Source organism: Pocillopora damicornis, chromosome 6 (genome assembly GCF_964200805.1).
Source record: "Pocillopora damicornis chromosome 6, jaPocDami1.2, whole genome shotgun sequence".
Lineage (NCBI taxonomy): Eukaryota > Metazoa > Cnidaria > Anthozoa > Scleractinia > Pocilloporidae > Pocillopora > Pocillopora damicornis.
The window spans coordinates 16,076,021-16,101,115 of record NC_142675.1 but is presented as its reverse complement, the minus strand read 5'-3'; the positions used below and the strand labels follow the sequence as shown (position 1 = coordinate 16,101,115).

General features: G+C 37.2%; 1 protein-coding gene across 1 annotated transcript in view; it reads right to left on the bottom strand.

Annotated features, from left to right (window-relative positions):
* Positions 1-21,259, bottom strand: part of LOC113668811 (uncharacterized) — a 39,371-nt gene extending 18,112 nt beyond the window's left edge. The window contains exons 1-38 of the mRNA XM_089209350.1: positions 21,187-21,259; positions 20,544-20,599; positions 19,473-19,498; positions 19,213-19,303; positions 18,455-18,741; positions 17,772-17,919; positions 17,377-17,525; positions 17,140-17,226; positions 16,835-16,941; positions 16,287-16,303; positions 15,957-16,065; positions 15,503-15,637; positions 14,657-14,822; positions 14,338-14,430; positions 14,113-14,252; positions 13,371-13,437; positions 12,741-12,825; positions 12,397-12,518; positions 12,173-12,290; positions 11,794-11,886; positions 11,491-11,651; positions 10,601-10,742; positions 10,099-10,225; positions 9,513-9,729; positions 9,003-9,180; positions 8,165-8,278; positions 7,759-7,848; positions 7,428-7,550; positions 6,987-7,109; positions 6,281-6,403; positions 5,369-5,494; positions 4,906-5,028; positions 4,382-4,669; positions 2,921-3,355; positions 2,420-2,542; positions 1,938-2,063; positions 1,521-1,643; positions 760-1,047 (exon numbers count right to left, since the gene is read on the bottom strand). Of these exons, the coding sequence (XP_089065476.1) occupies positions 760-1,047; positions 1,521-1,643; positions 1,938-2,063; positions 2,420-2,542; positions 2,921-3,355; positions 4,382-4,669; positions 4,906-5,028; positions 5,369-5,494; positions 6,281-6,403; positions 6,987-7,109; positions 7,428-7,550; positions 7,759-7,848; positions 8,165-8,278; positions 9,003-9,180; positions 9,513-9,729; positions 10,099-10,225; positions 10,601-10,742; positions 11,491-11,651; positions 11,794-11,886; positions 12,173-12,290; positions 12,397-12,518; positions 12,741-12,825; positions 13,371-13,437; positions 14,113-14,252; positions 14,338-14,430; positions 14,657-14,822; positions 15,503-15,637; positions 15,957-16,065; positions 16,287-16,303; positions 16,835-16,941; positions 17,140-17,226; positions 17,377-17,525; positions 17,772-17,919; positions 18,455-18,741; positions 19,213-19,303; positions 19,473-19,498; positions 20,544-20,598 (5,125 nt within the window). The 5' untranslated portion in view covers position 20,599; positions 21,187-21,259. The remainder of the gene's footprint in view (positions 1-759; positions 1,048-1,520; positions 1,644-1,937; positions 2,064-2,419; positions 2,543-2,920; positions 3,356-4,381; positions 4,670-4,905; positions 5,029-5,368; positions 5,495-6,280; positions 6,404-6,986; positions 7,110-7,427; positions 7,551-7,758; positions 7,849-8,164; positions 8,279-9,002; positions 9,181-9,512; positions 9,730-10,098; positions 10,226-10,600; positions 10,743-11,490; positions 11,652-11,793; positions 11,887-12,172; positions 12,291-12,396; positions 12,519-12,740; positions 12,826-13,370; positions 13,438-14,112; positions 14,253-14,337; positions 14,431-14,656; positions 14,823-15,502; positions 15,638-15,956; positions 16,066-16,286; positions 16,304-16,834; positions 16,942-17,139; positions 17,227-17,376; positions 17,526-17,771; positions 17,920-18,454; positions 18,742-19,212; positions 19,304-19,472; positions 19,499-20,543; positions 20,600-21,186) is intronic.
* Positions 21,260-25,095: the final 3,836 nt, after the last annotated feature.

Genomic DNA, 25,095 nt, shown 5'->3' with positions numbered 1-25,095 from the left:
ATAGGTTTTGTAGTTTTCGACAATATCTAAGTCTGTTCGACAGTCACCAGAGCTCTGCACTGCAAAGTATTCATAGTCCATATCTCGGGCGAGGTGAGCACATCTGATGACCATCTCGTATGGATTCTGTGCATCATATGAACTCGAGAAACTCCCAAACTTTATATTAAGTAGTCGAGATGACTTTTTGTCTTTAAAACATCCCAGACTAATTTGCTTTGGAAGTAACTCTGTAGAACACAAAGGGATTTGAAAAATGTTTCCTAGCTTTTATCCAAAAACGAAATAATTAGTTGATTAAATAAGACCCATATGAATATATGTTCATCTCACTGCTTAGCCAAAGCCTCAGCTTATGATTCATAGAATTCTTGACAATCAAAAGTGTTAGTCAACGCCAAAAAATTGCTCGGAAAATTTAGATAATTGTTAGTATCAATCCACCGCAAACATGCCGTCGCCAGTAAGACCGAGGTCCTAAAAATAGCCAATCACATTGAAGCACTATGCGTTATGGGCAATGAGACATCGCCTTGTAAACTGACATTTGCAGTGGGTAGTCGAAGCGACTATTTAGAATCACAACCTACTTCACGAAGTCAGTAAAGGGACCTTAGTTATTTATCTCTATAAGAGATCTACAAGATCTCTAAAAACTTTTGGCGACTTTTTTTTGGTGCATTTTGTATCCATGCAGCGATATCAGTTGAAGTCCACATTGACAAAACAGTTTTTTTTTATCCTCTGCAAGTGACTTACCAAATGCATACACAGCAATACGTTTATTAACACCGATGCCATTCGGACAGTTGTTATCACTGGTGGCGCCCTCTTTGTGGTACTCATCCCTTACGTTTGGTCCTGATCGACATAAGCTATTATATCCCAGTGCAAAGAACCTGTAGCCTTTATCAAACGCCAACTCAGCGCATGCACTGATAACCTCTTGCTGTTTATTATTTTCGACTTGAGACTTAAAGTCACCGAGTATGTCAGGGAGGAAACTGGAACCAGTGTTAAAGCAGGCGATTTTGCTAAATGTAGGGACTGAGAAAAGATTGCATATCACATTGATAGTTTATGATGAAGGGTTACTAATACTCATTGTCTCTTGATTTAAAGAAATTAGGATGAGATCCGGCGGTCAGACTTCCTACCTGTAGACATGACACTTAAGTATTTATTAAAACAGAAGACAGCGTTGACTGAAGGCGTGCTTTGATTGGCTACTCAAACTACGAAGATCCTTTTCTATTTACCTCCAAGCAACGCACTCGGGATTTGCGCCCCAAAATTTTGTAATCGTTGCAGAAATAAATAAGTTAAAATAATTTTTTGGTGCCATATTATTTCACTGTTTTATTAGAAACTAAAAATTCTAGCTTGATGGTTATTACGTTACTTAAAGTTATAACGTGATGCTGAGCTATGTCTTATCTCAATCTGCTTGTGTCTTCACCGTTGGAAAGTATGTAGTCGGTGAATTCTTCAAGGAATCAAAATGGTTAGCAACTTCCTACCTTGACAGTTTTTCCCGCTGTATCCATCAGTACAGTGGCAGTGATACAATGAAACATCTTGGTTGTCATTACTACAGGTGGCTCCGTTCACACAGGGTTTGTTGTCACACGGGAACAATCGAACTAAAAAAAAATTTCCAAGGCGCTATCATAGAGCACATTCATTCTTAATTTATTTCGACTTCTTTTTACTCAAAAGGTAAGCAATTAAATGAAAGGTTCTACGCCTCTTTTATAGACTACCACACTGAAAAAAGATAAAGCATCAGGAAACTATGCCAAAAAATAAGCGATCCATGGGCGTTGGCCACCTCGGCAGACCAGTTTTTCTCTCTTGGCATCTACCACAATAATTCTTGAACGTAACTCACTGTGTCCATAGTAGAAAGTATCTGTATGGAAAAAATCTGAACTTGCCTTGACAATTAATTCCTTTGAACCAGTCTCCGCAGTCACACGAATATTTGTGCGGCTTGCTTGAGGAACTTGAACATTGCCCTCCATTTAGACATGGTTTATCAGTATCACAAATTGTTTGAGCAACTACAATAAAGTTTAAAAGATGTTGCTCTTGCATGGCACAATACAGAAGGTTTTGTACTGTTACAGCACTTTTCGATTTAGTGTCGTAGAAGCAAAACCAAAGTAATTATTACAGCCCAACGGAAGAAAGGAAATACTCTTCAGAGCGAAATAAAACTCATAATACAAATAAGCCAACAGCCTTTCCGCAGGAAAACGCGGGTAACCAAGTCGTGATTGCGTTAAGTTTTCCATCAGATTGGTTGAGAGTGTCGCACAAGTTTATGGGCCGATTATGTTGCATAAGCAATGCAATCCCGGATTAAGATTAAGATTTCATTTCAACACAACAACCTGGGGTCCCTATTTTTTTTTACCTTCACAGTTTGTTCCAGCAAACCAGGCTGCGCATTTGCACTTGTATTTGGAGATGTCTTTGGGATCGTTGTTACAAGTGGCGCCATTTAAGCAAGGTTTGCTGTCGCACGGGTAAATTTGAACTGCGGAGGGAAATGAAAATATGATATTAGTGTTTCCGGCAGATAAAGAATGCTCGATGAAGCGTTTGAATTTCATTTACTGAGTCTGAGATTAATGTTTCCTAAAACTGACAAGATTCTGTTTTCTCCCTTAATGGTTGACAGTGAAAACCTCCCAAAAACTGAATAAACTCGTTGGATCAAAAAACCGTAGCAGGCAATCCATCTTTTTAAAACACTCTTGTTCTCTATTTGTTTAACTTGGCTTATTTAGTATTTTGTGAACTTTGCCGTTTGTTGGGCAATAAACAAACGCCAAATCATGAACCCTTTGTGTTTTCTTTTTTTCCCCTTTTGTTTACAATTGTATGTTTGTACAATTTTTTAGAATGACCTTACCTTCGCAATTATTTCCCGTGAACCAATCGCCACATTCACAGCGGTACCTATTCGGATCGCTGAAATGTACCACGCACGTACGCTCGTTCTTACACGGGACGGTATCGCACACGTTTGGACCACTAAACGCCGGTCTTAGCCGATATACAAAATTGGTCAATGATGCACCCACCCCTCCCTGGCACTTATCCGGCAAGGCTTCTCCATAGGTTTTGTAGTTGTTAACTATTTTTGCATCGGTGCGACAGTCCCCAGAGTTCTGTACTGCAAAGTATTCATAGTCCATGTCTCTGGCGAGGTGCGCGCATCTGATGACCATAGCGTAAGGGTCCTGTGCATCGTACGAGCTCGAGAAACTTCCTAACTTTATATTAAGAAGCCGAGCTGACTTTTTCTCTTGAAAACATCCTAGACTTATTTGCTTTGGGATTAATTCTGAAAGCAAAAGTAACATGAACATTTATCTACCATTAATTATCCGGTAAGTACAACGCAATGATTGTTGTGTATAGTTTTCTCAAGTCTTTTCGTTGTTTCCTCCTTTTGGACTTAATGTCATGCAGGTTACAATGGATCCTCAGGCTTACATTGACAAAGTAATCTCATCTTGCTTATCTTGCATAATTTTATTCATTGATCGACTGACTTATTGTCGATCCTTGATTCATGCACGCAATCGCATTCTTTTTTTGTGATCTCATTGTTGCTTTTCTTTCTCAGACGCCTCCTTGATCATATTAGCGTTTCAAATGTCACAAATGTGTTGTACCCGTCGTTTTTTATTGTCGTTTTTTTCCTCTATGATCATATTATTAAGTAGAGATTTGGTAAAACATTTGACAATAAAAATCTGCGATAAAATATTATAAAACATGACACGACGTTTCGACGTTTCCAGAACGTCATTATCAAGTAAACTAAAATAATAAAATCGAGTATATATATAATGAAGCGGTGAATAAATTACAAAGCGTTAAAAGTTAAACAAAGAGTTTAGCCCTAATGGAATCGCTCTGGGTGTTTAAATTGGGCCTTATTGTTCTTATATACAACATTTCATAAACAAGACAATCCCATTTCGTGCCACATTTTTTAAGCATTCTAAACTGGCTCTCATTGAGTAAGTCAATATTCCCATGGGCATCTCTCAGGTGGATTGTCTTGTTTATGAAATGTTGTATATAAGAACAATAAGGCCCAATTTAAACACCCAGAGCGATTCCATTAGGGCTAAACTCTTTGTTTAACTTTTAACGCTTTGTAATTTATTCACCGCTTCATTATATATATACTCGATTTTATTATTTTAGTTTACTTGATAATGACGTTCTGGAAACGTCGAAACGTCGTGTCATGTTTTATAATATTTTATCGCAGATTTTTATTGTCAAATATCATATTATTAATTGTCAATATATTTTTATTAAAGTTTTGAACAAATATTATCAACGTGGAACTTACCAAATGTGTAAACAGCAATACGTTTATTGATGCCGATGCCATTCGGACAATTGCTATCACTAGTGGCACCTTCTTTGTGGTACTCATCCCGGGCGTTCGGTCCTGATCGACATACGCCATTATATCCCAGTGCAAAGAACTTGTAGCCTTTATCAAACGCCAACTCAGCGCATGCACCTGTTACTTCCTGATGCTTTTCATCTGCAACCTGGGACTTAAAGTCACCAAGTATGTCAGAGAGGAGGCTAGAACCAGTGTTGAAACAGGCGATTTCTCTGAACTTGGGAACTGAAAACAATTTGTGAAAGGTTTCATGGTCACTTTTTTTTCTATTTCAGTCAGTTACGGAGGATTTAAGCGTGGAGAAGATGGTGTTTTTCAGTGATGTAACGTCCCATCTTTTCCCATTGAAAATATAATCTAAAGCAATACATAAACCCAGGTTTTTAATTTGGACGGAAAATATCGATCGTGGAACAAAATGATTTACGTATGTAGTTGGTATTTTTCGAATAACCTCCTACCCTGACAGTTTTTCCCGCTGTAGCCGTCGGTGCAGTGACAGTGATACAATGAAACATCTTGATCGTCATTACTACAAGTGGCTCCATTCACACAGGGTTTGTTGTCACACGGATACCTTTGGACTGAAAAAATAAAGATTCCAAAACTGCTTGCTGACATGTTCAACAACATAGATTTTCCCTAGTAAGGAGAACCTTCCTTATTGTTATGCACTGAAAAAAAATGTGGAAAACCTACCGCTCAGGATATGGAAATGATTCATAAATGTTTTGAAGGGAATACCACACAAGATGAAAAACCATCATACCACAAAAAAAAATTTTGAAAAAAATTCAAGATCAACAATTAAAGGGCTTGCGGTAGTTCCTTACAGGAAATGGAAATTATTCATGGGGACGTCATGGTAATTATCACAAACACACACACATAAAAAACCAAAGATCAAAGATTATTTCAGCTCACCTTCACAGTCTTTTCCAAGGAACCAGTCTCCACATTCACAACTGTACTCTGCAGGATTATCTAAACTGCTTTTACAAGTCCCTCCGTTCCTGCACGGATTAGCTGCGTCACATATTGTTTGTTTGTCTAGAAAGTAAAAACTTTATTTCCATTTCTTCCTTTTATTTAATTGTCTTGGTTGATAACTAGTGCCAAAGCAACAATTAGTTTGAGATTTGTTGTTGCATGGTTGGCAGGAGAGATGGACATCCAAGATTGTTGATTTTACAAATTTCAACAAGATTCTGGCATGCAATTGCCTCTAGCAGAAATTCAACCGCATACGGCCTTTGGTAAGCTTAAGTATTTTGGATAGCCAGCTTTTAAGGCCCCTGGGGTAGATGTGTGATGAAACGAAATAATAGCACAAGCAATCACTCTTAAGTGGCCTTTGTTTCATAACTCCACCCTGACAAGTTAATAAGTTATGACAATGTTCCCTGTGAAGGGAGGGGCACAAAATCACGACCAATAAAACCAGCTTGTGCACGCTTCGTAACTAATACTACAGATCTAAAATTTTTTCGCCACTGCAAGTAAATGTCTCGAGAAAGATAGGCATTCTGCGCGATGGTATGAGAAATGATGAAAAGGAGAAAAGGGAGAGGGCATGACCATAACTTGAAAGAGAATTGAATGGGATGTGTGACCATGACATAAATTGTTCTGCTCCATCTGTTTATCTTAATGTAAATCGAAAGCTTTTTGCAAGCATATCAACCGGAGCTCTCCAAGAATGCTCGATTTGCACGCAGTCGGCCAACAGTTGACAAGTGAATCGTTTTACGTCTTCACATTTTTGTGGACAGTGGATTAATTAATGATGCGGCCATTATTGAACAGTTTATTGTAACTACATATTAATACTGTTACCTTGACATTTGTCTCCAACAAACCATTTGGGACACTTGCAGTGATATTTTGAGATGTCACTTGGATCGTTACTGCATGATCCACCATTAACGCAAGGTTTGCTATCACATGGGAAGATTTGAACTGCAGAGGAGAAAGAACGAAACAGCATTGCTAATGCAATTACCGTCGGGTTGTAGGACCAAAGTCAGATGACCTTCGAGCTGAAGGGAAATTTTCACTCAGATATCAATATACCAAAAAGGCGCTAAGACAAAGAAGTAATAAATAACCGGAAAAAAGCAGTTAATCGATCGAACTGGTCGTCTAATAGTGATATGCTTTCACTGAAAGTGCTCTGTTACTGTGGAGCTTCTCCTGGCAATCATAGCTTTAATAGCTTTCATGGCATAAGGGATGTTAGTTAATTGCAAATAAACCCTTGTTAAACTGACCTAAAAATTGGTTTTCAGATCAATTTCTTTTCGTTGATGGAAAGAGACACTGAGAGAGTGAAGTCTATTGCCCAGGGACGTAACACGACTACCCGGTCATGGTTCGAACCAAACCCCTCTCGACCCAGATTGGAAGGACTTAACCATGCATCTAACTACTGAATCTTTTTTTAAAATTTAACATAGCTGCAAATAAAATAGCGACGTGGCGTGAGGAAAACCATGACTTAACATTAACATACGCTCAAGCTTCGGTATCATGTCTATCCTACCTTCACAATTTTTTCCCTTGAACCATTCACTGCAAGCACATTTATACTCAGATGGTTTGGCTGGATCACTGCTACAGTAACCATTGTTGACACACGGGCTGGAATCACATGCACTCGACAAAACTAACGAGTTGAAAGAATAGTAAACACAGCCTTCATTTTATAAGATTACATGAGAGTAAACAATTAGCTCTTGGTGTAAAGGGCCAAAAAATATATTTAGGTGATACCAGAAATCATAAATTTCAGACAAATTTTGGATTTATTTTAGTATTTTTCTGGAGAGCTATGGAGATTTTAAGATTTCAAAATTAAAAATATTGACAACCTTAAATTGATTGATTATGAAAGTTTTATTGATACCATATGGCTAGGATCGTTAGTTTTCTTCATGTTATGAAAGAAAAGATTCAGACAATAGCACATATACGCCTCACAAACCTTCACAGTTAGTTCCAGTTATCCAGGGAGGACATTGGCAATGGTATTTTGAAGAGTCTACTTTGTCGTTTACACAAACACCATCATTGTAACATGGGCTGCTATCGCATGGATAACTTGGCTCTAACCAGTAAAAATAGAAAGTATATGAATCCTCTTTAACGAGATAATGGCTCATTGCAGTAAGCTTTGAGCAATTCCTTGAACCTCCTCAAACGGTTCGTCAGTATCATTGCCTCTTATCGAGCAGTAAGAGGTAATGTGGAAGTCACATGCATTGTTCGGAAACACAACGCTATAAACTGTATTTGGCACGATCTTGATGGTTTACCTTGACAAGTGTATCCAAGAGGTGAATTCACATCAGGAGAACAGATTTCTTGATTTACACACGGATTGCTTTCACAAGGGTCCCTCTTAACTGTAGAAAAACATAGTTGCAAAGTTTCGCCGAATTTTCCCCAACAATTCGAAGTTAGTATAAATAATCAGTCTTTGTGCAACCGATTCAGTGCAAAGAAATGCACTCGCCATAAGCTTCAGTAGGTCTATCGTGCCTCTTACATTTAATCTCTCTCTGGCTGCGTTTTTAAAATTTTTCTTTATTTCATTCAGCATTCATTCTTTACAATACGTTTGGTTTTAGCTCATAACATCCTATTTAAAATTAAAAAGCGACTAAAGTTTTCCTAAATATTCAAATAATGCTAAATAATTAAACGGGAAGCATCTCACACCTTCGCAGTATGAACCGGTAAAACCAGCCTGACACAAACAGGGGTGATTAACAGAGTTGCCAGTACAAATTCCTCCATTCTTACAAGGGTTCACTTCATCGCAAATGCCTTTTCCTGTTAGAATAACAAACATATTTTGACTTAAATTTCAACAGTATGCACAAACGAAAGTTTTCAAATATTTCAAGTGGTGTATACATCTTTAACCACCCTCTCCATTGCCCTCCGGGGTCGTCCCTTAGTCAATCTCTTCCACTTTTCACACGATTGGCTTATATTGTGATCGAGATGTTTTTGAATTATCATTATTTTTATTATTGATTGATAATAGTAAATAAAGCTGCTAGATGAACTCCATTTTGAATCTTTGTATGTCTTTTTTAGATGATCCTAATTTATTTGATAGTAGGATTACATTTAGACGTTTCTCCTTTATTTAAAAAAATAAATATATAAATAGATAAAAACGTTCAATAATGTGTCCAAACATCATCCAACGAGTTTCAAGTCAGCAGATTTACTCTAAAAACTAGTTGCGTTTATCCTAATTTCCATGGCAAGAGACATCTAGCATCAGCAAATACCTCTTAATGGTATGCCGTTTAAATATTGGTCACCCATTGCATTTTTTCGATTTCCTGCGACAGTTAGCTAAAACCCAGCATGAATGGGTAGAGAAGCATAACGATTATAAAGCATCCTGCCCCAAAAACACAACACAATGAGGTCAGCTAGGCTTCTAACCTGACCATCAATTTTAACCAGAGGTCGATGACGTCAGCAATTAGAGAATTACCGTGTTACCATTAGTGTTACCACTAGTTTCATGCATATTTACCGTTTGAGTTCCCCTCAGCAGGGCAAGGGATGTTAACATGACAGGCTAACTGGGTGACTGGCTTATTGGGCCGATAGGCACATTCAAGATCCGACACCGTTGATGTTGCCCCACTTTGGTCGATTTTTTGACACACTACTTGTCTGGTCATTTTGCCTGGCTTGCATGTAGTGGAACACTGTAAAGAGGAGAAGAAATAGGTTATTTAGTGCCATTAGTCACTTTTAGCACTCGTATAGTTTTTGCCATGAAATTGCCTTTTGTAAGAAAAGTTGGGTATTAATGTAGGTGTCTTTAACAGTCTGGTCCCGAAGGCAGACATTTACTCTTTCATCGAGGAATTACATCTTATAAAACAGGATCCATATCTTAATATCTTGGAGTGTTAAATCCTCATTGGCTGTCCCAAATCTTCACGTAAGAGGTGGTGTCAAAATGATTTGACGAACAATCTCTGTTTTCGTTGAGAAATTAAGACAGCATCCCTGACAAAACTGGTGAACATTTTACCTTGGACCAGGCGGAGTCCACAACCCACTCAGCGGGACAATCAATCTCATTACAAGATCTCTTTTTCGAAGAAAGAACTGGTTTAGTTATCGCCGGACATTTTGAATTTTTTACGACAACAGTTTTTGACGACACTTCCCGCTGACAGATCACTTTTCGTGTTTGAATACCGCTCCCACACGTTTTCGAACAAGGCGTCCACTCCTCAACGTACCATCTATATATAAATTTCATAGAAGAAACCATACTACTAGTATCAATTCAGAGTTCAACATAAATGTTAAACTATTTTTAGTAATTTGTCTTGGTATGGGAACGAGGTTTCTTGCATGGAGGTCGAGTGAGGTTTGATTTCGGGATTCATAATCAGGCTTCCATTAAAGCCGGCCTATTACTGAAGTGGGCCAGCTTAGTTAGGTATTGCCCAAAAATGAAAAAATTTGTTCTTTGTGAGGATATATTCAGTGCAAAGGAGTATAATCGGATATTCTCCTGTAATCTTCAGGATACCATCAGAGGAAGATGCAGTTTTTATAACGTTATAAAGAGCTATGAGTCACCATGAGCGATCAACTTCGGTTCGTACTTAGCTTCACACGCTTGGGTGTTGCATTTCTGGGTGCTCGCTGGTTTTGCGAGTGAGCCACAAGCTTCATCGGAGACAACAGAAGAATTTTGAGCGAGGAAACAGAACACAACTCGAGTTTGAGTACCTACAAAGACAGAATTATGAGTCATGGTGTTTTTCTGTGGAAAATTCGTTATTTTTCACCTTATTGTGTCCTTCATTGACAAATTTTAAATTTGATGCATCCTACTCGCTGAAAGCATCAGGCTGTCTTAAAGTTGAAGGGGAAATAACTGAAGATATGATACGTCAGCTTTCTTGGGCATGTTAAACTTTTTCCATAGATTGGTGAAGAATAAGGCCATTTTTTTTCTTCGTATAATTCTGCTTTTGCTTTATATGAGCTTCTTTTGTTTTCTCTGATTTTTTAATTCATTACTACGTACTTTACACAACTAGAAAATAAGGAAATTAATGGATTGATTAAAAAATGGAGCCCATGAGATAATTTTAATCTTACCTCCTCCGCAGGTCACAGAACATGTTGACCAATGTGAAATAGGCACCCATTGGTATGAGAGATTTTCCACAGATTCGCCGAGAAGAAGCGGCCTTTCTAACATATAGTCTACTCCTGCGGTCTCTTCCCTTACTCTTAAGAACTAATTGATAAACGACAAGAAAGCTATAGTCTCAAGTTTTTGCTTTCTTAATTTTAAAGCACATGCAGTTGACAAGAGACTTAGTGTGGACGTTTTATATTCCCTAATAAAGTAATTATGTTCCGTAAATACATAGATTACTTTTGGTGATCTTACAAAATGATGCACACATAATGACTTCCGTTCATGCAATGACTGACCATCGTTCGGAATTGACAGCCTAACAGACCGATTTAAAGACGGAAAGGCTAAGTTAATGACTGTCCGACTGACTTAAAGAATGACTTGCTGACTGACTAACTTGCTGATTGGCTGGAAAACTGACTGGCTGGTTGGCCTGGCTGACTCATTAACTGGCTGATTGGCAAACTGATTGACCGCCTGAACATTTTACACACGCGCTGACTTGATGACCGTCTTATTTTCTGAGTGGCTACCTGGTTTACTTAGTGACCAGCTGACTGACTGACCTTTTTTCAGACTGACTGATTGACTGATTGACTCGATGAATGACTGACTGACTGGCCGGCTAGCTGACTGACCCACTGACGTTTTACCCAGCTGACTAACCAGACATACTGACCAGATGCAACCCAACCCAACATGAGGTTAATTATCTGACGAATGAATATTTTGACTAATTAAGGAATGGATGGATTATTGACCTCATTGGTTTCGTGATGCAAGCGATTGTAATTTAATTTATGGTAAAGGAGTAGATTAAAATAAATCGGCATGAGTATAATACCACAACTTTCAGCGTCTCTGTGGTAGGTCCACGGATATCCAATGAATCTCTGTATTGCATTCCGTCGTGTTTGTAGGTTATTGTAGCTCCAGCGTATTTTATTGTCTTAGAGTAAGTATCAGGCACATTTATAAGGTAGTTTCCATACACGTCTTGAATGCCTGGAATACACCATCATAAAACTGATTCAAATAATGAACAAAAAATTCGGCTTTTTCGAAATATCGGTTTATGAAATTATATTTTATGTCGCTCCTCTGTGCTATTCAACATGATTGAAGGCTATGTTGCCCTCTTACTTACCTAGTACATTGTACGACTTAGAGATTTTCTTTCTGAAGTAGGCGTAAACTGTGCCAGGAGGAAGTTTCTTAATTACGGCCGACTCATTAACGTCTGCAAAAAAATTTATTCAGGTTCACTGCTCTGTCGAAATTTATTTTGAAAAGCAGGTTTTAAAAGAGTAACGTTCAAACACTCGGCGATGGGGAAAAAAAAGGCATCACTAATTCGATAATTAATGATCTTGATGCTAAAAGTTTTTTTAAATGATAATAATGATGATAATTCAGACGACGACAATGATGTTGAGAAGAAGGGGAAGTAAACGTTCAAAGATCGCGTTAGTAACCAGCCATCATCAATGCTTCAAAAAAAAAAATGAATCAACATAAATTCTTACGTTTTATCTTTTCTGTAAAACTACCCATTTCGTCTTTGCAGGAATCTGCCTTCCCTCCACACTTTCCACATCGATCAAATTTTTTTCTTGAATACATCAAATGATCACAACCTACAGGCTTAGAATAGCATATAGTTGGCCATAGATTAGTTCATGGCAATGGTTGTGGGAGGAGGGGAGGGAGGAGAAAGGGGAAGTTGGGTAATTACCAAATACTAAAATACCTCACGTGTCCCTTTGATGCAGACGTCAAATACAATTTCATCTTTTGTTGCACGAGTTCCATCTTTGACTTTTCCATGTCTTGAGACTCTGCTCCCAATCCGGCAGTAGAGTCCACAGAGATCTGCCCAGGGAAATGAAATTTAATTTGGGTCCAGATCATTAAAACTGAATTTACCAATAAACTTCATTAAGACTTCATTAAACTTCATTAATTAAACTTCATTAAGCTACCATTTCTTAAGAGTACTGAGCACTGACATTTTCTTTTAGGGGCTACATCATTGTAATCGACACTGCTCTAATCATTTTACCAATATGTGATTCTATTTCTATCAATACTTGCCTGACCCAAGGTAGTATGGCACAAAATTTTGGTTGTACACCTTACATTGCATCTCTCTGTATGAAATCGTTTCGTTGGCACATGGCTAATAGAGAATGAAATTAGTCTATTGTAATAGTTTTAGTGGAAGGTTAAAATAATCTGAAACTAAAAGCGCTTGCTATTTTTTTTTTCTAGTCAGGCTACAAATATTGATCACATTAATTGCTTTGTAGGGCTAAGAGTAAAGACTCTTAGATTTAGGTAGCTCATGTTTTAACCCTTTCACTCCTAAGATATCATCAGTAATTCGCTTTACTATCTGTCATAAAATTCTTATGATGTTAGTTCGGAGAATTTGATATTGAATCAACTAAAAATCCCTTGATCGCTATTTTTCTCTATTCACATCACTTGTCTGCTTGACATGCATTGACACTATCAGGAGAAATTCTGCCTCACTCACTCACTCACGGGAGTATAAGGGTTAAAAAGTTTAAGACGGAAGGCTAAATCCCAGAGTAATAAATATTTGACTCCATTTTAGATCTAATTTTTCACTCCTGCCCATCACTGCATGATATATTTCGGTATGATGTACCTGTTAATCTACATATTCAATCAAACTGATATAGGCAAAAGCTGTTTTACCCTAAAGTTGCAGGTTCGCCATTGACCAATGGTTGATCCGTCACAGTTCTTCCCTCCGTACTTTGGTCTGATATGGCGTGCATAGGTACGCGCAATAAGAAAATAGAATTATCAATGGTATGTTACTTCATGACTGGGAAGGCCTTTTAATGAAAAGGTTTCAAAAATGCTGCCGACGAGGGCAACTTTTTCAATCTTACGTCGGTTTTTTACAATACTGACCCAAAACCGATGAATGACTTAAGTCGTAAGTCGCAAATCACTTTTATAGTTGTCAACCTTGTCTACAACACTAGTGTCATCGTTACAGTCGGCAGATATTGGAAACCCAGAAACCTTTAAGAATTGAACCATTAATATTGTTCGATTCACTGCCATGAAAATCATAGCATATTAAAGGAATCCAACTCTCCGACGTTGTCACGATCATTGTTAAGTGAAAATCCCCTCAGTTCAACTGAGGCAGGTTAGACTGAAGAGTTAACAAATCCACGGCCAGTATGACTCCGTCGATTAAGTGCTGCACAAAGAACATAGAATAGAGTTCTAAAATTCCGTTGACCTCTTATTTGCACAGTTTATTGCCAATGATATCCTGAAAGATTGTATAATGATGAACTCAGAGAGATTTACCAGCGTATCTGTTAAGTTGTAGATAACAGAACAGAAATTGACAAGAACGAGGCTTGTTAGCAACATTTTAGTTACCAAAGTAATACAAAATGGTAGAAAATTGTCTTACGTAGGGTTAGTGCATGTCCTTGTCCTGTGCTGTACCCCTCCCCCACAGGACCGAGTACATTGGGTGTAAGTTGACCACTTACTCCACCCCCCATCAACGCGCGCACGTCCATTATCGACGCATTCTCCCTTAATGCACCACTGGTGAAATAAAAATCCAAAATCAAATTTAATTTGTAAAACGATTGATCGGTAAAAGGCCACTTTATACAACATCTGTACGTACGTCTCGTGATCCGCAACTCGTACCATCTGCAGCCGGAACCCTTTGAGATATACATGAATAGCCATCTGAAGTGCAGTATAAAGCGCAGTTTTTCTAAGAAATAAAGGATAAAAAATAATCAAAAACAGTGAAATATCTTTCGCGTAAGTAGGGCACAGAGGCCAAATTAAACCGCCGACAAAAAATCGCAAAAGGAAATGATCCTTTAAAAAACTTGGTATGAACACTAACTATAAAAAACACTTTTCATCCAGAAGATCAAATTTTCATGAGGATAGATTTAAATCGATGTGAGAAATTAAGCTCTCTTAAGATTTACCCTTAGTTGGCTGCAACGCCTGTACGCTTCCCCATAGTGACTTTTGCACTGCGTGTCTCCATCCATAATTTCACCAGGGAGGAGGACTGATAAGTCGGCTACATCAGGAGAGGGAGTGGGAAGAACTTCGGTCGGCACATCATCCAGACACGAGGACTCGCTACTTCTGTATGAATAGTGTTCCGGAAATGAGTAAAATGATATGGTATTTATTTTCTGGTATTTATGTCTGTTTTAGTGCCTTATATTTCCATAGGAAGATGTGGCATTTAAGTTGTAGTTACGTACTTGAGCAACCAATCTCTTTACTTTATGGATTTAGTAGTCTTTTCTACGATATTTAATGGGAACTAAAAGGTATCTCGCATGTGGACCTTGGCGGGCAAAGAAAGGCCAAAGTGTCATTTTATTAAGTGGTCGCTTGGCCGAGTTGCTTCATTCAGATGATCGAGAAAAAAAAACAGCAACAACAACAACTAAGACCGAGAGCTCATAGGAAAACACAAAGGGATGAGGATATCAATGTAGAAATGCACGTAATGGATTGCAAACTATTGATATTGAAAACATTGGCTGAGAAAATCCTTTATTCCGGCGCGGTGTTACAAAAGAAATATTCCTTCAGTAAAGACTGTCCTTAAATTATCTCGTAATCCTTGTAGAATTGTCCATTGCTTACGACGCAGCGCCTCGTTCTCAAACAGAATCAACAAACCTTCCTTCGATTCCTTACGTACTTAAGTATATATTTTGTCGTAAAAGAAGAGCAAAAAAATACTGAACGATGACTTATGGCTTGTAAGTCCCTTTTCGTGAGAATCAAACGTTGGATATTCAACGCACTACCTGAGAAATGTTTGCATTTCGTCTGCACTACAGGTCGACCATCTCATGGCATTAACTCCATTGGGGAGGACTGCAGCCATTATGTACGTACCTCCCTCACATTGATTTTCACTACCGTCGTGACCCAGACCAAAGCTAAAGGGAAAAAAAATTATGGGTTAAAACGAGTAAGACCCCTAATGAGGAATATGCTCGGTTAAATCGAACTTAAAGGGAAAAATGAAATGACATTGATCGACAGGGTTAAAATAGGGTTTTGTACTTGTAAGCCTAAACTACGTACCCTACTGTCTTGTCGGCATTCATGTTATGATTTTACCAAAACTGACATTTTTTTCGGAACGGTAGTGAATTATTCGTAATCGACTACCATGTAGATTCTACCGTATAGTAAACCAAAGCAAAGGAAACTGGACACAAACAGCGAGGGAGCTATATCGGCTTAACAACTTACTTGTGGCCAGTTTCATGAGCAATGATTCCAGCAGATTGCAGTCCCAAATCATTGTTTACGTTCACTGTCCCAATTTCGTTTTTGCACATTGATTTGAAAGGTGCGGTACCTGCACGTGTGGAAACAACTTTAGTGCATACACATTTACCACAAATAGGAGATTAATGGGTTCCACAGAACCATCGTATAACCTGTTTTAGGGACCGAAAGTGATCACTGCAGCATCTGATAACATCTGAAGTTTAGAAAGGAGCGGCTGACCACAAGGAAACTGGACCCCCTAACGTTGCTATTAGACTGGTTTAAAATAACAGAAAACATAGCACTTACCGCCAGATCCAACCAATCTATAACGATGACATTAAAAGAGACATGTAATCAGAAACTTCGTGTCCTTATACAGAACAATGGTAAAATCAGCGTTAACTTCGTATTAAATTCGCTTCTTTAATTTATGCACCATAATGCTGCCCTCAGTTAGGCTATCAAGCCCTACGGTCCATTTTCCTGAACCTTGTCCAGCTTTTCATGGAAGGTGTGTGTTAAGGTGTTAAGAAGGGTAATGTTACAGGAGAAGCATTACGCTTACTGAGAACAAACTCGGTTAAAGAATCTTCTGAGTTAAAGAGGGAAGAATTCTAACCCGCTTCATAAAACGTGGCTAACCTCAATACCTCGTCGGAAAGATCTTGGCCGAAGTACATTTCTTATCACGCAACGCGGCTTACAAACCGAAAACATCTAGAAAGCTTCGTTACGACTTTGAACCCAGCAACAGCCTTTTCGGAGTTATACATGGTAGGGAGGAACACATTTCGACCCGGATTCCAGCTCACTAACTAGAAAGTGGTTAATCTAAATTGTCTTCCCAGGCTCACCTAGATATGTATGAAGTGACATCGACTTTGTCCGAATAAGCGATGCCTTTGTTCCATTTCTCGAGTCTTATTACCTTGCCATTATTACTCAATGATTGCAAACCAAGCTGGAAAAAGCAGTGAAATGGTCAGTATTGTTCAAGTCTTTGTCAAAGTCTTTTTGCAAAAAAGTAGACTACCAATAAATGAAATGAGTCCCGCATCTTTCTCATTTAGACTGATATCGTTATATTTACCAATCATGCTTGCTTGTTGAACCTGTACTCGCCACGTTAAACAGGCAAGCATGAAAACGTTTTACTTACCTCTGCAGCGTTTAGAACTGTGACACGTTTTATGACATAGGTAACTTTGACTTTTCCAATACTGGGATCTTGGAACATGCCTGCGACCTTCGGGAAAGAAAAATATGTAAGTTTAGGAGTTTGAACAGTAAATTTTAGGGCCAGCTATTTCACGCACAAAAATGTATTACTTATCGCTTCTTCTTTTCCGCAGAAAGTAAAAAGCGAGTAAAGAAATTGTTTCGTCCCGTAACTCACAATGTTCCCAATGATGAGCAGAATTGATGCAATTTTGGACTCGCCATATTTCTCAGCAGTGATTTCATCTGTGACCAAAGCAGCTTCCAAGTATTTGTTTGACGATTCAATGGAGCGCAAAATTCCTTTCGGTGAAGTTGCCTTAGCTGCTGGAACAAAATAGGTAACATAAGTATAAAAGTTGTTGTGGTGCGGATAACTCTCTAAAATGGACTTTTTGTGTTTGTAGAGACCACATCCAAAATATAAGAAATAGAGCAAACTCTAAATGAAATAGTTGTAGATGGTTGTGATAACGTTTAACGCAGACTGCGAATGACAACTTTGAAAACTTAGGATACCGTAACATAGCTTCTTAAACATTATGTCAACTAGATGAGGAAAACAAAATATACCTCGCTTGCTGAAAACTAAATTTTCTCTGATTGATCTTTTGACAATGAGGTGAGGTTGACTTATCTCTTTATACTCGACGTGCTTCGAGAGATGAGTTGGCAGCGGTTGAATGTATAAAGATTCACCAGATCGCTGGATCAGTCCATGCTAGAAAAATTGACATAAAACAGTCGTGATCAGTTAGCATTTTGTATACTCTGAACAATAGTAAACAGGGTCAACCACTGACTGGCGCAGTGGACTGGACATGCTAGTTTCTAAATCTTGCTAAGTAACGTTTTGAGTGATCTTTTACGTCACTCTGACAGCACCTCACACCTAGGAATATCAGTGGATACAGCAGCTGTCAGTGATTAACCTAAAGAATCAGTAGCCTATATACAGACCAGCATCATGAGTATCCTCAACTCAAGCTTTCAAAACCGCGGTTAGCCTTGGTTCGTCACATGAGTAAACCTGTAATATTTTTTGTTACTTTAAAATAGAAATTTAGGGGTAGGTAACGGTTGCTTTGAGAATTTCCAGGATTTAGCTTCGAATAAGCTCAATTCATGGCGATTTGGTCGGCTGATGAATATAGGGAAAAAATTTTTAAAAAATTTTGGAATACTATGTCATTCGTAATTTTACCGTGCCAAATTTATTAAGAAGAATAGTATGAAAAAAAAATTATGACTCTCACCACTCCCTGGGAGTGACTAACAGCCACCATTGACTCGGGCTCTGACATGACCTTTCCAAGATAAAAAGTATTTTTCGGAGCTGGTTGATACTCTGTTCTCCCATCTCTTCGTTTGATTTCCACTTTAAAATCGGGTGACATAAGCTTCTGATTTAATATGAGTTGTAAAGGCAGTTCTTCGCCAAAAGCCTTTATCTTGAAGTACTTTTTATCATCTTCAGTACTTCTCTTTTGACGGTGATCATCGGTTTTCTCTTGAAACGGTTCGCTAATGTCGTACTCAGGTACTGAAAATTTTTCATAGTATATAAAATATTTAGTCTTTAGATAATTCAGATAAACAAGTAATGTTCATCCGATAATGTGAGAAATGAAAAAATACCCATACTGTAAAAAGATTTGTTCTAGAGTAAGATGGATAGTTGAACACTTTTGCGTAATCTTGTCGACTCGATTCCATACAAATTGTCGAGTGAGGCGCGCGAGGAGTGATATTCGAATCTCAAAAGTGACGTGTTCGAGTACGTAATCTGAAGTAATCTGATAAAAGAAAGAGCAAATCCCTTTGCAAAATCCATTTTCAACTAAAAAGGTTCCCTTAACATCTCATCAACTGGTTAAGAAACAATTTAATTAGATCAATAGCAGACTTTTTCATTTTATCATTTAACAAACCATGGATTTTGCTACCATTTTATCAAAAGTAAATCTTTTTGCGTTTATTTAGAAGAAGTTTTATTTGAAATTTATGGGACTACCTTGTGATAGGTCATCAGTTCCAAAAAAGATCTCCAGTTCTCTCTTAGTCATTTTATGATGAAGATTCTCTGGGAATCCTTCCTTTGATTCCTTTAAAATCAAATAAGATGAAAAATTTTTAATAGATTTAAAATTTTGTTTGAACTGTGCTGCTTTTGAGGGGTTTCTGCCGATAAAAAAAGAGCGTCTTTCGTTTCATTTATGAATTTTTATTGAAATTAAATTAGTATGAAACCTAAAAGTTCTTTTCTTTACTCACCTTATAGGAAATAGCCCCAGCTGTAACTGTAAACAAAAATGACAATAAAATTTTACAAATAGAGAAGCCTTGACCGTGCTTCGTTCTGTTGTGAAGCATGCAGGAAGCGGCTAGAGCACCAAAGAAGTGTAGGGAGAAACACGAGACGTAAATTACGGCGCTTAGCCTTTTTAAAAATATTTTTTGGGTTCTTCTGTTGCTACTTGCCGGCTCGCTTGTGCCAAAATTTTACTTTCAATTAACGAAAAAAAAGCTAGGGAGAAGTTCCGGAAAAGGTCAAACATAGTACAATTTGGCAGATGGCGTGACAGCTCTATCTCAGCTCTATGTTCTATACTCTCATAGAGCACGCTCTTTCAACCAATGAAAGCACGCGTTATATCCGAACTTTATTATTATATAAAAATAAATGAAACCGATACAACAGCGAATATCTCCGATATATATCGAACTTCTAATGCCCTTCCTAGAGACGGAAAAACACGACTTCTGTTTCGAGATCCTGTCCTTGTTATCGTTTTATACAATTCTGTATCTCTACATGGTACCCCGCGATTCAGTAGATACTGTACACTTCTCCCATGGTGAGCAAATTATTGAAAAATGATCTCTGTTGAATGACATTATTGTAGACGTAACAAATCCGCCCCGGATATCCTGGATCCACCATACTCGATTTTTACATGAATTAGCAATAACGTCGTAAAATTCTTTGAATTTGTTAAAAAAAGTTTCTAGAAGACTCAGTCACAACTTGTCACTTATGTTGTTGATGCTAATCTTCATAAAAGCCACATTAGCGTCAAAACTGAACTTTAGGTGAAAAATCCACAGTTCTTTGAAAACACCAATCAAACATTGTTGTCATGCGAACATAAGGACGCAATGCAGAATAACCATCGAAATATTACACGATTAAAATTTAAGTGAGAAAAAGTTGGGTCATTATTGCTATCGTGCGATAGATTAGTTTAAAATGAAATCTGGCTCTGCTGGCTAAATGGAGGTACAAGGAAATCACTCAGCATGCTGTCTGATTATCTCTTAGAGTGCAGACATAGAAATATTCACCTTCACGGACCAAGCAAAGACAGAATATCAATTTCCAAGTAAATGTGGTCTCCATCCTGTGAAGACGAAAAAAGAATCAAAAGTCAATGAATTAGAAAAGAAATAATACATTTTTATCTTAGAGGGCACCGGATGCTATTGTCAATCAATGTAATACTGAAACGTTTATCTTCCAAAAGTAATTTTCCTTGTAGTTAGGTTATTTTCAGGCAGTCTATTTCAGACGATTCAGTTGCTTCTTTGCATAAAGTGGCTTTATAGAGTTGCTAGGATGAACAATTTTGGGAAAATATTACCAACAGCCTGATGCACGATATTGCTGTTCAAAAGTTAGAGTACAGTTCATTTAAAAAATTTGCTAACAATCCTTGCTAATGGTTGTCACCTATCATTCCTAAGTATTCAAGCCGTGGGCACGTACAGCGACAGCTAATTTTCTTTGGAAGAGGAGAAGAGTCGAACGAACTGAATAGGAACAAATTACTCGCAGAGCTTAATGAATGGGGTGAAAATGAAAACTTACAGCCGTTGTTGAAATTTAAAGATGAAAAAAAAAAAGTAATAATAGAAACAGTGCATTGTCACATGGTTACATTGTTATCGTATACCTTCGAAAATACCTGAATATAAGACCACAACGTACCGTTTACTGGCTTTTTGGAGAAAATTGCAGCTAATTCTTCACAGGTGGAATTTAACCAGAAGAAACTTTATCAAAGATTTTCTTAGGAATGAATTACAACGGTTTAAGGTGTCCTTTTCGATTAAGATTTTAAATTGTCCATTTATTAGTACCCAGGTGTACCTTTTTGATTGGTTCCCATGATATGCTCAGATTTTGAAAATATCTGTTTTATTGGATTTCTAAAACAAACTCATTTTGAAAACTAAGAAGCTGGTTTGAAAGAAGTGTCTTCTTTTGCAATAATGTTAAGCTTGGACTACAATTACTTTTAAGATTTAAGAGTCGTTTCATTAGGTTTATCACGGTATGATGCCAATGCGCTCAACAGGTTGAAGCTGACAATTTTAGTTTCTGCTCTGTTCTCCACTTCAACATGCACTAAGAATATTCATAGGCTCGCGAACAAGTTCTCTGTAGCTCAAGCGGTTAAATATGCAACGAAGATGCCAGAAAATACTGTGATCTTAAACCTTGCGGGAAACTCAAATTTACTTTTTGTCTCACGATCTAAACAAATCATGACAAATGTTAAACATCGATCTTTGTAAGATTTTAGTAATTAAAAGACTTTGTATTTAATAACCATACCTTATCACCCCACCAAAAGTAAATAAACAGTAAATAAGTGTTGTCCTTTGAGTAAATAACATCCCACTCTAAACTTCGCTGCTGTTTCTTATAGAAAGACAGTAATCCCTTTTTTGAAAAAGACTTTGACGAGCAATTTCCTGTATTAGAGTACCAACACTGTATTGTGTAAATAAGAGTTCAAAATATTAAAAAGAATCACGCAACTGACGTCATTATATATGCTTAGTAATCACTGAGATAAGAGATTATTGTTCGCTTAAATGAGAATTTTAATAATAACATGTATTAGATAATGTTTTTAAGCGAGTCTGGCCTATCTTCACTGATAAAACCAGGACTTCTCATAGTCTAAAGTAATGATAATCTTTTTTAGAGGAGATAAAGTGAATTTTTAGGGAAGACAAGCTGAGAATACAGGTGAAATTTGGAATTCAAACAGATTTAAGCTGAAAAAATCGACAATTTTAGGAGTGATACAACAAAAAAAAACAATATATAATAAGATATTAATTTTATGAAGACGAATTTTTATCTATCAAGTGCATGCGGGTCTTTCTATGTATGCACAGTCTAAGCCCTCATGAAAATACTTCGACTTAGCTACAACAGCAATTAATAACTCTGAATTAGATATTTTTATTTAGAGATTGATTTTATCATCTTGTTATAAAGACTTGAAAAAAGAAAAGAAACGATGATATATTCAGTTCTTATTCGTCAACTCCTCCCATAAATCGTTTTCATATCGTTATAAGAATATTTCTGTGTGAGCTGAATAAAGCGATGAAATCAGAAAGAAAATATGGAAATTACTGATTTATAGATACATGGAAACAAAAATTAAAAGGGATGAAAGAATGAACTTCACGGCCTCAAAACTGCATGTTATCGTTATAAAATAGATCCATAGCTCTTCCAAACATTTTTGGAGCGAAAAACTGCAGCATTTAAGAAAGAAATTTGTCTTTTCTAAAGGCGCTCTCTTCGGTCTCGTGACCAACTTCTATGTTCCTTGTGAAACATTCGAGATGGCCTTTTAAGTATCTCATAAATTTATTCTTCAGTGTGTTTCTTTATCTAGTTGAGGTGATACCTTGTAATCTTAATCATTTCCGGGTATTGGGAAGGGGAGGTGTTTTTAGGATAAGAGGATAGTGATAACTTAATGACCTAAAACAGTCACTTACACATAAAAAAATATTTCATTTCTGGTGCATAAAGACATAGATTTTCTATAACGACTTACATCGAAATATTCGAGTTAGTTTTATCGTTTAACAAGACTAGCTACTTTTTGGGTAAAAAGAAAAGTGCAAAGTTATGATGGCCCTAGCGATAACTGATTCCCTGTTTCCCAGTTACCTCATATTAACATTGTTATGATCAGAATTAATGAAAGTTTTCAAATTTGAAAACTGCACTCCAATATTAAACCTAATTCACGCCAGAGCTAAAACACCTTTTAAAGCTGGTTTGTTAAAGAAGGTTAAAAATGAATTTTTGTATAGAATTGTAGCTCCTGAAACCGATGGTTGTCAACCTCAAATCTAGCACAATGAAAGCACAAGTTGATGATTCATTGAATCCCTGAAAATTTTCTTTTTATATTTTAATTGGTTAAACATATCTTTTCTGGCGTGAAAAGGACATATGCTTGATCTTTTTCTGTATTCAGCTAGACGCCTTTTGCGATTTTTGCTGAACCTCAGCACTGAATGAAACATCAAACAGTGTATGGTGTCCTTGAAAGAGACACAGTAGCATGAAGTTTCATCAAAACAGAAACAGAAACCACCCAATGTTTCTTTTCAACAAAACTCCCCCGAAACATCTGGAACATTTTTCAATACGTCACAAATCAAAGAACAAATAAGAGAAAAGGTTCAATTTAAGTGTCAAAAGCGTGGGACGCTGTTACAAAATGAGTAAACAATGGCGGAATTATCTCACACCTATCTGCATCCTAGGAAACCCATTAGTCCACTATTCATGAAATGACATTGTTAAATTTGTACGCGAATTCAAATTACTCGTTCAGTTTTTGTTTTGTAGAATCAAATGTAAAAGACACAGCCATGAAGATTGAAATCGTTTTGGATAAAAGATGAACAAATTAATTTGCCCCTCCCTTAAAGAGACTGGCTTGTATTTGTTGCCGTCGAAAATATAAAAGAAAAATACAGAATAAAATTACTTTTCCCGAACAGCATAACGGTCTCAAATTGTTTTTTTGTTACTTACTTTTAAGGCACTTGTGCCGATTGTTTACAGGAGATATCGTTCTATATTGCGTTTGTATCTACTTAAGGATTGGATAAAAATTAAGTGACCCGAGAAAAGAATTTTGCTTTTCTTGCTTTCAGCAAGCTTGGCTCTAAGTTTATCTAATTTTTTGGAATCGTGTTATTAATCAGAATGGTGTCGCGATTGCTTGAAACCCTTTTAACGCGTTTAGTCTCGTCGACGCACATATGATCCTGTTTTTTTTCACCCTGGATTTCTAGATCCTCTGATTTCTCAAAATATTTTCCACTGTTCCTGCTCTAAAAAAGTCTAACTTTTAATGATATAGGTTAAAAATAAAAGCGTGCATGACGTCATACCGTGGTTAAAGAAGGATTTTTTTTCCACCGGAGCTGATTCCGTATCGACCGATAAGTATACTTGAACTGATGAAGACAATTCGTTCATGACAGGCGCTAAAGTAAAACGTCATGCCAGATGGCATTTTTCAGTCTGTCAATCCTTTCAGTCTTCTTAAAAGTCTTTTTAAGTCAGTCTTTTGTTTATGATAAACGATCTAACGACAGCTAAAGGTCAATCTTAAGGTTCCGTTGATAGTTCATCTTCATTTCGTCCATTCTAACAATCTGGAAAGCGATTTCTGAATACAGCAGCATGTCAATGTACTCGTAGAAGAAAGTTTTGAGAGGCGTAGTTCAGTACTAAAGAGAAATGCTGAAATGTGAAAATAAAAAGTGACATGAGTTTATTATCACGAATTGAGAGGGCCTGGGCTATTCCGTCCTTACGAGACTTTTGAAACGTTGCCCTTCGGGATTCAAAATAAAAAAATTAAATGATCGTGTAGTATCGTATATGTCGTCTACATACGTTTAACGTTTCGTTATCATTTCATAGCTATTCCAATATTTCCTTCAGCAAACCCGATTATTTGTCTACCCATCTAACTATCAATCTATTTACCTATCTATCTATCTTTTAGCGACTACGAATCACATCGGCCAAGTGCCAACTGAGCCTTTTCTCTTAAAA